Below are 17,199 nucleotides of genomic sequence, written 5' to 3'. Positions count from 1 at the left end.
CCAACAATAGTACATATGCCATTAGGAAATATGCCATTACTTGCTATTCCTTAATTTTACTGATTTGATAGCATTTCAAAGGATTTCTCAATAAAACCATTTCCTTTCATACAGAAGTGTGAGTACTAAGATCTCAAGATGAATCATTCATTATAGCCACACGAACTTAAAGGCCAAGAGCCTGGTGCCCCCTCAGGAGGTATAACGGTGAAAGCCAGAGGAAGAACACAACGTACTGTATTAAGTCTTTAAGGCTTAAATACCAAGACAGTAAGCAGTTGTTTACAGTGAAACCTTACAGACACCTTTGCCCTCTCACTGACCTCTACATCACTTGCGTTCTCATCTTCAACTTCTCCTTCTTCAGCCTCATCGTCATCGGAACTGTCTTCCTGCTTGTCTAAAATGGAACGTGAGGGACAAGATGAATCTTAACTCCATCTCATACATGCTAAGTCTAATATTTTCTCCTCCTCTTTACTAATGATCCAAAGCATCATAGCTTATTTCAGAAATAACTGGCGATGAGATGCTGTATAACACTGCACAGAAACTCAAGTTGTAAAGGACAGGACTTTTAGCCCCAAAGTCCCTCCTTTGTGGTCAGTTACCTTTTTTACTTTTCTCAGACGACTTGTCCTCATTGGCATCCCTGCTTCTTATCTTATCCAGGGCTGGCAGGGAACTCATATTGATAAGGGCTCGTGTGGCTGTCATTTCATCCAACCAAACCACGTTACCTAAAATAAGATAACACGTTACATCACATCCAAACGGTTAAGTTTCTTGAGAACAGAGACTACATCATATTCACTGCTAAAGTCTCATTCAGGTATGGACTGGCATCAGTAAATGTACACACCAACGAATGAAAGGAACTACAGAACCTGGTAGTAAAACTTCTTTGATAAAATCAACCTAGAGCTACATTCCCAAACTGGGTCCACAAAATAATGGTCAAGTACTCCATGAAAAGGAGTTCTGTATATTAAAACTGCCTGGTATACAGTGGCTGTTATACATAAGTGTTAGCAGTTCTTGATGATGATGATGGTGAAAATTCTCAAATAAATTTAGATTATCCTTTATTCTACTGCCCCCTACATGGAAGCCCTCTGCTGTTCCTTGTTATCCAGACATGCTAAATGATGTTTCCCTACTGTGAAGTGTGGGTGACGATGGCAGGCGTGACAGCCACCTGGCTTTGCAGCAATCAATTTAATTTGCTTCTTTAAGAGAATTTAGCAAGAAAAGGTTTTTGAGAAGTTTAACTTTAAAGCAGCGTTTCTCAAACTTATGTCACTCCTGTATCTCAGTTTGGGAAATGAAGGTCTAAAGATTCTCATCTTTGTTAATAATATGCCACATGGTCTTGAGCAAATCACCTCCCGCTTCTGTTTCTCAGTTTCTGATGTACAATACGAGATAGGTGAACTGGATGATTCTAAGGGTTCCTCTGACTCTAACATCCCTTAGCTACAGTTTTCATTAGATAAATCAGGCGTTAGCAAATCCAGCCCACCACCTGCTATCATTGATTCATTCATCCATCCATCCATCACCCATCCATTTATCTATTTATACTTGAACCGGCTTTATTTAGTTATAACTAACGTATAATAAACTACACACCTGCCACCTGTTTTTGTAAACAAAGTTCTACAGAGAACAGCCACGCTCATTCAGTTATATTGTCTATGGCTGCTTTCACGCTACAACGGCAAAGTTGGGTAGATTCCACAGAGACTGTATGGCCTGCAAAGCCTACAATATTTATCATCCAGCCCTTTATAAAAAAGGCTTGCCATCCCCTGATTTGGATGGTCTAAGTTAAGAAAAAAGGAGAAAAACTTTTACTCAGTCACGCTTCTTCTTCTTTCAATGAATTAACATCTAAGAAAGCAGCCGGGAAAAGCAGGTCAGCACACTGGCAGAAAGTAAAGCCAGACTAGAAGTGAGACAAGACAAGAAGCCAGCAGAGTGGGTACCAAAGGTCAGGCCAGACTTGGAGAGGGGATGCAAGTTAAAAATTACAGTTAGCTCACAAGTGGAACAGCCCCCAGATTAGGGCCAGCAGATGAAGCTCCAGAAAACACAGTCCAAAGCAAGCAGAGATGAGAGGTCTGGCACTGTGTCAGAGGGTTCTGGTCTAGTTCTAGGTCAGAGATAGCCCTCTGAAAAGCTGTATGGCAAGTTGCAATGACAAAGTCTAAAGCCCTGAAAATGCAGCCCCAAGTCTATGCAGTTGGACCCACCCCTTTGTTGGGAAACTGTGGGTGTTAAGAGAGGCCTCAGTCATGTACCCTGGACTCAGCTGCCAACAACCATCCTCCTAGAGGCCGGATAACCACCTCTGAGCTGACTTAGAATACGCATGGAGTACGATCTGGCAGACTGGTTAACGCACTCTGGTTCTCAGCAGTGAGCAATTTTTTCTCTCCTAGGCTAAAGGCAGAGGTTAGACATAGTCTGGCCAAAATCATTCACCATTTGAGATGGCAAAAATTATTTTAAAATCATAAATAGAAGCATATTCAAGTAACCTGGGTTACTTACAGGAGGTATCATCCAACCACTCAATGTGGGCCGGAGGATATTCTTTAAAATAGGAAAAGACATCCTGGGTACTCATCTCATCTACGCCGCAAATGTAGATTGTCTCCAGTCTCACTTTGGGGATTGCTAGAAAAACAAGACACCTGCTGTTGCACAATCCACCAGTAGCCCGTTGTAACAGTTCAGATAATAGGTATTTTAAAAAGAAATATGCTGAAAGAGATAATAATTATTTCAAAAGAAAATGAGACTTGACAGTAAGGTAAACTATTTTAATTTTTATCACACAGCAATAGCATTAAATAAATGACTATTCAGAATGGGCTTATTAGGCTGAGGAAGATTAAACAAATGGTGTTGATTATATACATGACACCTCGTCTCAAAATGACCTGTAATGATAAAAGCAATACCGAATTCAACAGGATTATTCATTGAACTTGATACACCGATTCTAAAATTTTTTAAAGATATGTCAATGAGAAATGTGCGACAGTCAAGACAGTTCTGAGAAGAAGAAGAGGCACTGCCCCTGGATGTAAAGCAAAGTACGAAAGTAGAGCAAAGAAATCCTACAAATCAATAGAAAATGACAGCCCCAAATAAAAATGGGCAGAGGACATGAGCAGGCAATTCACACAAAAAGAAACAGAAAAGGCCAATAAACATGAAGAGATGGTTGACCTCACTACTATCAGGATAATCCACCTTAAGACAAGGTATCAGTTTTCACTGACCAGGTTTTTTTGTTTGTTTGTTTTTTTAATTTATTTATTTTTGGCTGCGTTGGGTCTTCGTTGCTGCACACGGGCTTTCTCTAGTTGTGGTGAGCGGGGACTACTTTTCGTTGCGGTGCGTGGGCTTCTCTTGTTGCAGAGCACAGGCTCTAGGCATGCGGGCTTCAGTAATTGTGGCTCACGGGCTCTAGAACACAGACTCAGTAGTTGTGGCGCACGGGCTTAGTTGCTCCGCAGCATGTGGGATCTTCCCGAACCAGGGCTTGAACCCGTATCCCCTACGTTGGCAGGCGGATTCTTAACCACTGTGCCATCAGGGAAGCCCACTGACTATGTTTTTAATTCATGTCTTTTAGTATCAATTGGTGGCAGTGTGGAGGAAAAAGCCCCTCCCTCTGCTGGTGGGAGTGTGAACTGCCACAGCCACTCTGAAGGGCAACTAGGAGTGTCTATTACAAATGTAATTAAGCACATGCCCTATACGCAAAGGAATTCTCTTCAGTATCTATCCTAAACACACATGGGTTCACAGAGTGGTCCACACAAAGATGTTTGTTGCAGCACTATTTTAATAACTCAGTAGCTATCAGAGTAATAAATTATGGTTTATCCATATTAAATGAATCATGGTTTATCCATATTATAGAATATTAAGCAGTTAAAAACAATGAGATAATTTATTATATACCATGGAAAGATTCTAAGACACATTACTGAGTGAAAAAAAGCTGCAGAAAAATACATACATTAAAAAAATTAAAACATAAATATCACCATATATTTTCTAAGGGTATATATTTGTGTACACAAATACATAGAAGAAAGTCTGGAATAATTCACTCCACACTGATAAGAGCTGTTACCTCTGGGAAGGAAGAAACATTGAAGGCTGTGGTCTAAAGGAACCTCAGCCTTACCAGAATTGTGCTAATTTTTTACTAAATACTTTAAGCACATTATCTCATTTAATCTTTTTAATTGTGAAATACGCAAATATATCAACAAAGAAAAAATATTTTTAAAATACCTGTATATCTACCACCTAGCTTTACGCTTAAATTCTTAAAAAGATTTGAGGCAAATAGGGCTTCCCTGGTGGTGCAGTGGTTGAGGGTCTGCCTGCCGATGCAGGGGACACGGGTTCGTGACCCGGTCCGGGAAGATCCCACATGCCGTGGAGCGGCTGGGCCCGTGAGCCATGGCCGCTGAGCCTGTGCGTCCAGAGCCTGTGCTCCGCAATGGGAGAGGCCACAACAGTGAGAGGCCCGCGTACCACAAAAAAAAAAAAAGATTTGAGGCAAATAAAACACTACATATGAAACTAGGGCCCGGGCTTCCCTGGTGGTGCAGTGGTTAAGAATCCGCCTGCCAGTGCAGGGGACACGGGTTTGAGCCCTGGTCTGGGAAGATCCCACATGCCGCAGAGCAACTAAGCCCATGCACCACAACTACTGAGCCTGTGCTCTAGAGCCCGCGAGCCACAACTACTGAGCCTGTGAGCCACAACTCCTGAAGCCTGGGTGACTAGAGCACATGGCCTGCAACAAGAGAAGCCACTGCAATGAGAAGCCTGCGTACCGCAACGAAGAGTAGCCCCCACTCGCCACAACTAGAGAAAGCCCGTGCGCAGCAACGAAGACCCAACGCAGCCAAAAATAAATAAATAAATAAATTTAAAAACAAAAACAAACAAAAAAAACCCCTAGGGCCTGTGTAAGTGCTCCACGTCCCTTCTCTCCCCGAGCTTCTCCAAAGTAGTTCAGTCAAGAAGTCAGCATCTGGGACTTCCCTGGTGGCGCAGTGGTTAAGAATCCGCCTGCCGATGCAGGGGACACAGGCTCGAGCCCTGGTCCGGGAAGATCCCACATGCCACGGAGCAACTAAGCCCGTGCACCACAACTACTGAGCTCGCGTGCCACAATTACTGAAGCCCGCGCGCCTAGAGCCCGTGCTCCGCAACAAGACAAGCCACTGCAACGAGAAGCCTGCGCAACGAAGAGTAGCCCCTGCTCTCCGCGACTAGAGAAAGCCCACGTGCAGCAATGAAGACACAACACAGTCAAAAAAATAAATTAATTTAAAAAAAAAAGAATTCAGCATCCATTACTCCTAAGTATGTTTTTATATGTCATATATTTTATTTAAAACAAATGAACTTGAAATACATGTGAATACTTTCAGATAAAAGTTCTTTTTAAATTTTTTTTTTTTGTCATTTTGAAGAGTAAAAGATAGGTTTAATGGGAGCCCATTAGGGGTGGGCAGAATAAATCAGGTAAGTATCTTCCTGCCAACTCAGATTCATGAAGACAGAGATACCATCAAGACTTATGAATCCTGGGACTTCCCTGGTGGTCCAGTGGTTAAGAATCTGTGCTTCCACTGCTGAGGGGATGAGTTCAATCCCTGCTCAGGGAACTAAGATCCCGCATGCTGCATGGTGCGGCCAAAAAAAAAAAAAAAAAAGACTTATGAATCCTTAGCAAGTCCTTATTAGTGACCAGCAGTGCAACAATGAACAGAACCCCAAATGAGATGGATGTCCACACTGGACATGCAGAGTAACTCTACCACGCAGGATGGGAAACTGAAGAGGTAGCCCAGGGGATCTTCTCAGTTCTTCAAGCTAAAAGCCATGATTTTGGAGGAAAAAATCCTTTGGGAAGTAAAGAGATGGTTTTGAAGAGGGTAAACAACAAGAAGAGCTCCTGGCGAGGGTAGAGGAATCAGACTGAGGAGCAGGCAGAAGAAAATCTTGTAGGAGATGCTGATATGAAGGATTTAACCATATATGAGACAAGCTTAAGATCTGATGGAAGCCTGCAATGTCACTGCTTAAAATAAAACAAAGCAACAAAGAAGGCGCCTAGATTTATGCCCAGATGATGAGAAAGGACTAATTGCTGAGGTGGCAGTGAACAAATGAACTGGGGAATGAGAACCGGGCATTTACTGAGTGTTGACTACAAGCAAGGTGGTGAGGGAATCATCTTGGGTTTTCCAACAGGAAAGAAGACAATGAATGACAGGTCGTAGGACACAAAACTCAAGTCTTTAAGAAAGCAGATTTCTGAAAATCCAGAGAAAAAGTAGCCAATTTCAAAGCCTCAGATTAGGATGATCAAAGAATTTGGAAGACACTAAATACAGTGACTCAGAGTATGAGCGGTGATCCCAAGAAAAGAGAAAGCAACAAAGCTTAGGTGAGCACAACTCACCAAAGAACACATATGGGAGACAGATAAAGGGTAAATTACCAATAGAAGAGAACAAATGTAAGAAATGTACGAATCTGAAAGACTACATCAGGCTCTATAATAACATGGAAAATGCTGATGACAGACTGTCAAGTGAAAAAGGAAGAAAGCAGTAGGACTACAAAGGGAAAAGCAAAAACAAGTCCATACCCAGAAAAGATTAGAAGGAAATGCACAACATGTTGACAATGACTGCATTTGGGTGGTGCGCTGTGGGCAATTTTTCTTCTTACTTTACTTTCCAAATTTTCTTTGGTGGACACGAATTGTTTGTCTAACATCTGATGAAGAAAAGGTTACAGTCCAGAGCAAACAGGCTCATCAAAAATGCCAATGGTGGGGGCTTCCCTGGTGGCGCAGTGGTTGAGAGTCCACCTGCCGATGCAGGGGACGCGGGTTCGTGCCCCGGTCTGGGAAGATCCCACATGCCGCGGAGCGGCTGGGCCCGTGAGCCATGGCCGCTGAGCCTGCGCGTCCGGAGCCTGTGCTCTGCAATGGGAGAGGCCACAGCAGTGAGAGGCCCACGTACCGCAAAAAAAAAAAAAATGCCAATGGGGGACTTCCCTGGTGGTCCAGTGGTTAGGACTCAGCGCTTTCACTGCCATGGCCCCGGGTTAAATCCCAGGTCAGGGAACTAAGATCCTACAAGCCAAGCGGCACGGCGGGGATGGGGGTGTGGGGGTGTGTGTGTGTGTGTGTGTGTGGCAATGGTGGGTTTTTTTTTTCCCAAGTGTTTGGAGCAACGTTGCTTTGGGGAAAAGGGCAGAACTGTTGATCTATTTTGCTGTACTACTGAAGGGCAGTAGAATAGCTATCATTAAGTGAGAACTAAAACCCAAGATAGGTGACAAGAAGGGCTTCAGAAATAGTTTTAACAGATTTGAGTCTTCGAAGCTAGAACTGCGCCCCACTGTACTAACCAGTGACTTCAGAACTAGGCAGTAATCTCTAGAAAGCCGCAGGGATGGAGCGAGGCACCCTAAAGCCTCGAGAAGGACTAAGCCCGTACTGATTTTCAGAAAAGAGGAAAAGAGAAATTCCCAAACGATGCAAAAGATTGTCATTCTCGGAAATTTTTAAAAAATAGCTTATCAGACAGAATCTCTGATCCCTTAAGAAACTAAGTCTCTCCCATAGGAAATGACATGAGTTCACTAAGAAGCAAGCCAGCTAACCTCATTTCTTTTTTGATTGGATTAGCAGGCCAAGAAATTCAAAGAATACCACAGACATGTTCTATCTCAAGTTTATTAAGGCATGTCATCTAGTTCCCCATGACAATAAAATGATAGGTGGGCCTGATAACAGAATAAGACTATAATTCACGGATCTGTGTGTCATGGCATGATACGGGATTATCCTGTTTGACATTTACCAACAACTGGATAAAGATGCAGAAGCCATGCATAACAAAGTGAGGAGTGCAGCTAAAATGCTGAAAGGCAGAGTCAAGATGAAAATTAACTCCGTAAGCTGAAATGGAGTCTTGAAATCAAGATATAATTTAATAGGGATAAATAAAAAGGCAACTCTTTAAAATGTCTCAAGTACAAGATGAGAAAGACTGTTTTGATAGGTGCACTTCCTGAGGGAAAGAACTGGTGCTTTGGTTGACTAGAAGATGACTACTATGAAATGGCTGGGACAGAAACCGTGGTCAGAGTCCTGCCATGCATTGCACGAATCCAACCAAATCTGGAACCTGTACCTCATCTGGTGAAGGACATTTAGAAACTGGGAAGGGTCTATAGGAGGGAGACCAGAAAGTCATGCCGCATAAGAAAGTTTAGGGAATGGGCTGTCCATTCCTTCACCTGAAGAGTTACTGTGTGAATGAGGAAAGGACTTAATGTTGTTCTAAGAGTTACACAGTAACTAATAGACAGAAATTACTAGAAAGCAATTTTTGTTCAACATGAAGAAGTATCCAAAAATAAGACCGTGGGGACTTCCCTGGAGGTCCAGTGGTTAAGACTATGCGCTTCCATTGCAGGGGGCACAGATCCGATCCCTGGTTAGGGAACTAAAATCTCACATGCCACAGGGTGCGGCCAAAAAAAAAAAAAAAAAAAGAAAGAAAGAAAGATAAATAAATAAACAGTGTGCATGCCTTAATTAAAACAAAGACAAAAAGACTGACTGCTTCATAAATAGTTCTCATGCCACCACTAGGAAATGTTCAGGCAGAGGCCAAAGGACCACGGGGGAACTCTGCCCAAAGGCCTGCAGCACTGGGCAGGAGGTGGGATCCAGATGACCTCTAAGGTCCTTTCCAACCATGAGAGCTTTGATCTTGGAGATAAAGAGAAGCTGCTTGACACTGTCACTCAAAAGTAGCGAGTTACTCTCGATGAGGACTGGCCTAGTGCAGCGCATCCCAAACCACATCCCTGAAGCTGGCAGAGATCAGGAACACAGGGTTCAGTCAGACCAGCCTTCGAACCCCAGCCTTGCTACTTACTACCTGTGGGACCTTGAGCAAGTTTCTCAACCTCTCAGCGCCTTACTTTCCTCACCAGTAAAACAGAAATGATAAATACGTTCCCCGCAACAGGGTTGTTGGAAGATAAGCTAACCACATAGCACAGTGATTGGCACATAGTAAGCATTTATCAAATGGTATATTTTATTACTGTTGATATTAATAAGAAGAAATAACTTGACACCTACTGTGGCTGCAGGAATCAAGATGCTTATTCCAATGTCCCCATTCTCCCAAGAGGCTGGACCACTTAGATGACTGTTTGGAAGATGGAGAATGCCAGATAATAATAATAACTAACATTTACTATATGCCAGACACCACTCTAAGAATCGTAACATTTTGTCAGAGCCTCCCAACCACCCTATAAGAACGTTATCCTGCCTTTCCAGATGAGGAAACTGAGGTTCTTAGAGGCTAAACAACTTACCTAAGGTCAAAGAGCTAGAAAGTGACAAGTCAGGATTTGAATACAGGCAGTCAGACTTCAGAACCCACGCTCTTAACCACAACACCAGTGGTTCTCAATCCTGACTGCACATTAGAATTACCTGAGGAGATATAAAAATAATAACTATCTCTGAGATCTATCCAAACCCATTCCCCCACTCTAATTTAAATTGATCTGGGAAAGGCAGCAGGGTTCTCTGGAGTTCAAGAACACACTCCAAAACCATGCTGCTTCCTGGATCAAAAAACAGGTTGTAATGAGCAACTGACATTCCAGGCAGATCTATTGTTTTTAAGAGAATCTTTAAAACCATGAGATCGGGATTACTTTTCAAAAAAACATTTTTTTTTAATTAAAATTTAACCCCGAAAGTGATCATTTTCAGGAAGGTATCCTATTCCCATTTTACAACAAGGAAAGTGAGACCTAAAAAGGTTCACTAACTCGCCCGCATTCACTAAGGAACTGAGACTAGATCCCAGGAGGGCTCAGCACTCTAAAGAGCCCCAACACAGGTGGGAAGAGAGGCTGAAGTGGGTAATTAGGGATGCTTCACAGAGGCAGTGACATCTGAAACGAAAAAGCATGGGACAAGGAGGGGCAAATCAACAGAGCGACAGGCATGAGCAAGGTCAGAAGCAAGATGTCACAAGGACTGCTTACGGGACTAGAAGGAAACAGGGGGGCTTTCAAGGTGGAGCTGTAAGAAAGGCCTCCGACACCTGCCTTGTCTAGACTGTGCAGGCACATGAATGCCTATGCCTTCACAGGACTTTTTCTGAAACAGAAAAATCCACTCAAGCAGATGCCTGGACGCCTGGCCTGCAAGGGAAGCAAGGTCGTATTTCCAAACTGAACTCATTATGCAGAAAAAAGGAGTAAAGCAGCATCCAGAGTTGAGCTCTGTGTCCAAGCTACTCTGTCCACTGGCACGGAATGAGGTTTGGGTCTCTGGTGTCATATCACATATTGTAAGGCAACAGAGCAAAGTAGTTAACAGCAAGGCTTTAGAGTCAGATAAACCTGGGTTTATCTGGTTTATCAGGTTCTAACCCTGACTCTACTTTTACTAGCTGTGTAAACCTGGGCATTTATTTAACTTCTTTGGGCCTGTTTCCTTTGTAAAATAGGCATAAAAATACATTCCTCATGGGGTTGTTGTGAGAAATGAGTACGAAACAAATATGTAACCCGCTAATTAACACAGTGCCTGGTAAGAGAGCAAGTTCCCAACAAATAGTCGCTATTCTTTCATTCATTCAACATGTTTTCATCAAACAAGCAAGCCTAGAGAAACTCACACAGCAGAGCACAGACCTTTAACATGCATTCAGAAGGCTGCCTATTAAGCCCGTCACAAATCCCAAATTTGCAAATACAACAGAGGGCGGTCATTTGCACTTATGGAATAATAAATATGACTGTGAACTCACTAAAAGGGTAATAATAATTTTCCCCTCTATTCATAAATTGCTTTCGAAAACTGGGGTAGGTTACTAGATAATTCAGGGTGAATTTCAGGAAGCATGATACTTACCCTAACAAAACACAAAAATAAAATAAAATCACAAGCCTGTATCAACCGAAGTATTAATGGTATCCCCCCGACCAATCTGACTCCCCTAAAAGACAGTCTCACTGTGATACACTCCCACTATATTTAAAGGCAAAGAAAAGTTAACACTTCTATGTTAAAAGCAGAAAATGAGTAAGAGTCCATAGAAGCACAGCTCTAATCTCAGCTCTGCCTCCAACTAGGTGACGTTCTCTGGGGCTTCTCAGAGAAGACAATCTCCTTCCTAGCTCTGACATCTGAGAGACAGCTAATGCAGCTCAACTTTAACAGGTCACCTCAGAAATGGGGAATTCACCAGTTCCTTCCTTTGGCAGTATCTGGATGAGGACTGGACATGCAAGGCAAGGCCAGAAGCATGAGGCCCTGGCAGGGAAAAGTCATTCTCTGGGAGAATGTGGAAAAATTCCCCCCGAACACCCTGTACCTTTCTTCATCATGTCTCGGTCCAAGGCTACATTTCTTTGGGCAAGATTTACTTCTGAGCGAAAATGGAAGCGCTTAGCTCGCTGTTCTTTCTTTTCAATTGCTTCCTAGAAGGTATAGAAAAAGCCAAAGAAGTGAAACATGGAAGAGGAAAGTTAAATCACAAACACAAAATGATGCATCAGTGACAAGTAACTTAGAAGAAATAAGCAACACTGTGCCTTTAATAATTTTTGCAAAGAACTAGATATTCACAGTCAATGACTGGGAGGGTATACACTAATAGTGTTATAATTTGTAATAATCTCTACAATGATTCATTGCCTATCACTGTATCCGGGACACAGTAGGAATTCAATGAATATTTGTTGATTCAGTGAGTAATGAATAATGGTTTGACATTTATTATTAGAAATCTTGTAAACAAATTATATCTAAACAATCTTAACATTCCAATTTTTCGGGTGCAGAAACTGAGGCACAAAGGAAGTTAAAAGGTTTGCCAGAGGCACTTCAGTTAATAAGGGGCAGATCTTCTGATCTCAGTGCTATTTCTAGAAGCACCCCCACCACCCCCATTTCACAAAGTCTGTGTGCATGGTAATCACACCTATCACATTATGTCTGCCTGAGCAGTCCACTCCCTAAAGCTTTTTCTGCATTTGAAAATAACATTGAAGCAAAGAAACTCTCTCCTCTATTCTAAACTTGTGCCCATGGAATTGCCAGTTTTCATCTGTAAGTGACAAGAAGCATTGATGCTCTCTAAAAAACAAAAGAATCAGTTTCCTAAATTTTTTTTCCAAGAGGTAAAATAAACCCAGGTCCAACTATGGGTTTCTGATAGCTTTTAGGAAGCTTCACTAATTGTATATCGACTTTGCCACACTAATTGAAGGTCTGACTATAGAAAGCTTGTGGGGATTGGTAAAGCAGCAACAATTCTGTTATTTCCCAATAGTTATGCTAATTTTCTTCACTTAAGTTTTCCCAGTGGAAACAACTAATCTACCTTCCTTTAGTAAGACTGAAGTACCAATTCTTGGCTACCACCCTTTCCCCCATATATTTGCTTCATATAATGGTAAATGGTGTGGGCTTAAGAAGAGTCCTGTATACTTCTTTTTCAATTACAAAAAGAAAACATCTTCACTTTATTCTATTTTCTTGTCAAAAAAGATGATCAGTTCCTTCTTTTGGCCTTTAAGCAATCAGAGATTGAGACCCAGATAAAACACAAAAAAGTTAGCATGACATACTTATTTTTATTTTTGCTTTCACACATCCAATATAGTAACACAGTATTATTTATTCAGAATTGTAACTTAAACTCTGTTCGAAACTTAACTGCACACATTAAAGTCAGAAACAATGTTTAAGCTGAATATCATCAGCAATTAAAGCAATAAATAAGTATCAACTGTTTATTGTAAAGAAAATAATATGTTTCGTTCTGTGAGGAGTTACAGTGAAGCTGGTAATCTAGTAACAGCAATCACTAGATAAAAGGCAATACTCCCAGGTACTGGGAATAATTCAGTCCACTTGGCCTTCAAAGTTTAGCCACACACACACATTCAGGAAATCGTATTTTTCTTGGCCTCAACCAGTGAGGAATAAAGACGTTTACTAAGGGCTTACTACGTGCAAGGCACTTTGATGTTTTACTTCATTTAAAGTGGAAACAGTTTACACATTTTTAAAGAATGGACAGCACAAAAAAAGCACTCCAGCGCAGAACTTTTTCTTGGATGTGGTTAATTACAGGCATCTCGGTACAGTGATTACATCTTCTCATGGATTCAACGACACACAAATGCTGTCTCAATGTTCTCAGGATGCAGGAAGCCATCACGGTAAAACACAAAATTTAAACCTAAAAAAAAGTTTCAATCCAACAGCAAAAGAAAAAAGGAGGTAAAGGGTAATTGCTGTTCTCCTAGAGATTCGTTCATTAAGTTCACCTGCTTCTCAAAATGAATAAATTAATCGTGGTCTGTCTTACCTTGGAGGTGACATCGATTCCAGTGATGAAGCTGCCAGCCTTGTTTTCATATCTTCTGCTTGTGTCCTAACAAGAAGGGGACGGGTGAGAATTGCTAACGAGCAACGGACGACCAGCACATGATAAACAACAGCCTGACAACCCATTCCTTCTGGAGAGTCGTTCTTTTCAGCAATCCTTCCCCCGCCCCGACAACCTCATATCATGGGGAAGCCTGTCCCAGTGGCTCCATGTAGCAATCAACTACTATACCAGGAAGGCTTTTCTAGGCCTAGCCACAACATAAAGTAATTCCATCTACTGAAGGTATCCGTGTAAATGAAAATCTAAAGGCGTTCATGAAAAATATCCAAGATGAGGCACAGTCACTTATCTCCCCAACCCAGACTAGACAAATTCATTGTGCCAGGCCACCAGATGGAGCACAAGTCTTCACCAAAATGCAGGAAGTCAGGACTCACCTCGACCTTCTGGGGAAAACACAGCACAGCGCAATGAAAATAGGATGGGATTTGGAAGCCTGGGGACTCATATCACAGCTCTGACGTTCACTGATTACATGACACTGTACAATTCCTTTGGCCTCTCTGGGCCTAGGTTTCCTCTGTGGTATCCGCCTACCTTTCTGACCTCTTTTAACTGCTCTCCCACTTGTGCTACAGAACTTGACCTTTCTCCAACAAAACAATCTTGTGCCCATCTCAGAGCCTCTGCACTTACTGTTGCCCCTGCTGGGAACGCTCTCTTCCAAATCTTCACATGGACGGCTCCTTTTTGTCACCTAGGGTTCAGCTTAAATTTCACCATCTCAGAGGACTTTGCTGACCATCCTATGCCATTCTGCTTCCTGCTCTGCACACCCTCCCTGCCCTCTGCACACTTCCATCCCATTAACATGCTTTATTCTCTCCACAGCACTCACCACTACCGTAAATTATTAGTTTACTTGTGTCCCCCCAACTGGAACATAAACGCCAGGACACAGTCTGGTCTTGATCTTGGTCAAGTGCCTAGGACTGTGGCTGGCACTAAGTGGGGGACGCAATAAGTACATGTTGAACTGAAGGAATGAAGGGATGATAACACCTACTTCACAACCTCAGTGATATTTTAAATGATATAATGTAGTAAATGGTAAAATGCCACTATGTTAGTTGTTGTTGCCAGAGTCACTATAATTTACTGTCTTTAGTGCTCTTACCTTTTTTTTTAAAAATCTTTTTCCATAATCTTAATTTAAAAGCCAGACTAGCAGACATGTGCTAAAAAGTAGTCCATGTTAGGTGAGAAATTAAGTACATGAGAGAAGCCATGCAGGCCTGAGACCAGCCCTAAGAACCGGACACAAGACCACCAAACCAAAAGCAAAAACACCTCTCAGCATCCCCATCGTGATAAAAGAGGGACCAAGGACCACTGCTGGTTCACTGATGTTTTGTTTTCATTAAGGGTGAGATGCTGGAGCCACGGTGTAACAGCGGAGCCGCGCGGGGACAAGATGACCCTCAAGTCACAACAGAAACACAGAGTTTCTGCAGCTGACAAGCCCAGCTCTCCCAAGGGAAACCGCGAGTGCTATGTTTAACAGACACCAGCTCCACCGGAGTAGGACCCACAAAGAGACCTGGATGCCCGCGCCACTCGACAGTTCTTTCTGGGCCGCTCCTGGTTCTGTTCCCGCCCGGGGCTCGCCCTTTATCTCAAGCCCCCAAATAAACCCAACCCCTCCTCATTCACACTCTTGCACAGACTGACTCCGAGGGGCAGCGAAGGGGGTGTCCTCAACTACCCCCCAGCTCTTCCCCACCTCCTCCAGCCCCCTCAACACCCATTTCCGGGCGCCCCAGCGTCCTTTCTCTCGCTGCCCGTCTCTGCTCAAGCCTGGCGCCCCCGCCCCCCGGGCGCTCGCCCCCCACATCCCTTCACCCAGACTTCCCCCAGCCCCGGCCACCTCCCCTTCCGGCCCCCACCGGCGCGGGACACTCGCTCAGCGACCTCCTCCTCGCCCTCGCCCCCGCCCCCCGCCCGTACCGGGATCAGTTCCTTTAGCGAGCGCCGAACCGGCACGACCTCCAGCTCGCCCTCCTCCACCTCCATGGGCTCCGGCTCGCCGCGGTCCAAACCTGACTCTGCTTCAGGCGACGGTGGCCCCAAGGCCGGCCCCGCCGGGACCTCCGCCTTCACCGACACTCGCAGGCCCCGTACGGCCGCCATCGCCGCCCGCCGGCCGCACCACTGAGAGCTCGCCCGCACACCGCGGGCTAGAGCGCCACTGCCACAGGCCACGGAGCAGCCGCTACCTAGAGCGTCGCCTGCTGCGGCTAGAAGGCTCTCTTCAGCGCCGACGCCCTCTGGTGGTGGGAGGAACCCTGGACGGCTGGAGCGGATCTGGTGAAGAGGAGGCGGGACCGAATGGGAACGGAGGCAGGGCCTGCTGGAGGGCCACCCCCCTGCGGGGCCTGGAGCAGTTCGCTACAGTCTGGGCTTAGAAATTAGCTACACCTTGAGCAGTAAACTTGTATCAAAGCTAATTTTACTGAATTATCATTACCTGCCAGTGACTGTTCCAAGTGCTTGAATCCTTACAACAACCCTATGAAGTTTCTACTTTTACTATCCCCATTTCACATTTAAGGAAACTGAGGCATTGAAATTTACCCAAGGTGACAGGCTATTTAAAGGACAAAATCCGGATGCGAGCCTTAGCAACCAGAATGAGCCTTGGTCTGTCACTTCTGGGCAAGTCTGTAGGTTTACAATGCACTTGCCTTGACAACCTTTGTCTCAAGTCTCCCCATAGTTGGCCCATTTTACATACCGCAAAATTGAGACTCCAAGAGGGTAGTGAGCTTGAACGCTAATTTCGTGTCTCCCAAGGGCTCGGTTTACTGGAGACTTCTGAGCATGGTTTCTTGCGGACATTTCTAACAAGAACCTGGTTGGGAGAGAGGGAGTGTCCTCTAGGCTTCCAGAGGGCGCCACTGGTCAGTTTTTGCTTTGAGTCCTGATTTTGCACCTTCCTCCCTGTGTTACCTTGAGCTAGTTCTGACCCCTTTCTGGTCTGTCTTCCCATCTGAGGAGGGTGGAGGTGGGATCCTAGGGTCTCCAAGGCCTTACCAGCTCTGACAATGGAGAAGCAAATAATTATAAACCAAGGGAGAACATGATCAATATCAGACACACCTGGCTCTCAAGCTGGCTGGCTCCGCCCCTTACACCACATGTGACCTTGGGCAAGCTACTTAACCCTTTGGAATTTCAATATCTTCATCAGTAAAATGGGTCATTACCCACCATGGGAGGTTGTGAGGCTTAAATGAGATAATTATATGTAGATACAGGATCAGACAGAAGGGGTACAGTACGTCATAGTTTTTTGTTTGTTTGGTTGGTTTTGCTTTTTTTTAAATATGGTCTGAAACACAGAGCAAACACGAGATGGAGCTCTTTAGAGGGCTAGTTTTCCTTGATGAAAGGGACACATAGTAGTTACAAGATTGGGTTAAATGTATGGAATGCACTTGCATGAATTTTAAAGAACATTTCAAAGAAAGTTTGTGCTTAGCTGGCCAGCTTTGGGCCACAGTCACAGACTGCGCCATTACATGTATTCCATAGGCCTGAGGGGGTGGGGCATGGGGAGAGGAGGAAGCAATCCCTCCTCAGCTATGGACATCAGGAGGCCAGCAGAGAAGGTTGCGCAGGCCCCTCT

At 43.9% G+C, this 17,199-nt stretch overlaps 1 protein-coding gene across 3 annotated transcripts in view; it reads right to left on the bottom strand.

The window, feature by feature from the left end:
- Positions 1–15,875, bottom strand: part of NCBP3 (nuclear cap binding subunit 3) — a 31,930-nt gene extending 16,055 nt beyond the window's left edge. For 2 of the 3 annotated variants that reach the window (XM_032615551.1, XM_032615549.1), the window contains exons 1-6: positions 15,519–15,868; positions 13,488–13,553; positions 11,484–11,589; positions 2,557–2,682; positions 612–740; positions 324–400 (exon numbers count right to left, since the gene is read on the bottom strand). In XM_032615551.1, the coding sequence (XP_032471442.1) occupies positions 324–400; positions 612–740; positions 2,557–2,682; positions 11,484–11,589; positions 13,488–13,553; positions 15,519–15,701 (687 nt within the window). In that variant the 5' untranslated portion in view covers positions 15,702–15,868. Of the gene's footprint in view, positions 1–323; positions 401–611; positions 741–2,556; positions 2,683–11,483; positions 11,590–13,487; positions 13,554–15,518 lie in introns of all 3 variants that reach the window. The other variant, XM_032615550.1, reaches the window with a different exon arrangement.
- Positions 15,876–17,199: the final 1,324 nt, after the last annotated feature.

The sequence above is a fragment of the Phocoena sinus genome, chromosome 20, assembly GCF_008692025.1.
Source record: "Phocoena sinus isolate mPhoSin1 chromosome 20, mPhoSin1.pri, whole genome shotgun sequence".
In the NCBI taxonomy this organism is placed as follows: Eukaryota; Metazoa; Chordata; class Mammalia; order Artiodactyla; family Phocoenidae; genus Phocoena; species Phocoena sinus.
Note: the sequence above shows the minus strand (reverse complement) of the source record. Positions and strands in the feature narration are given on the sequence as shown.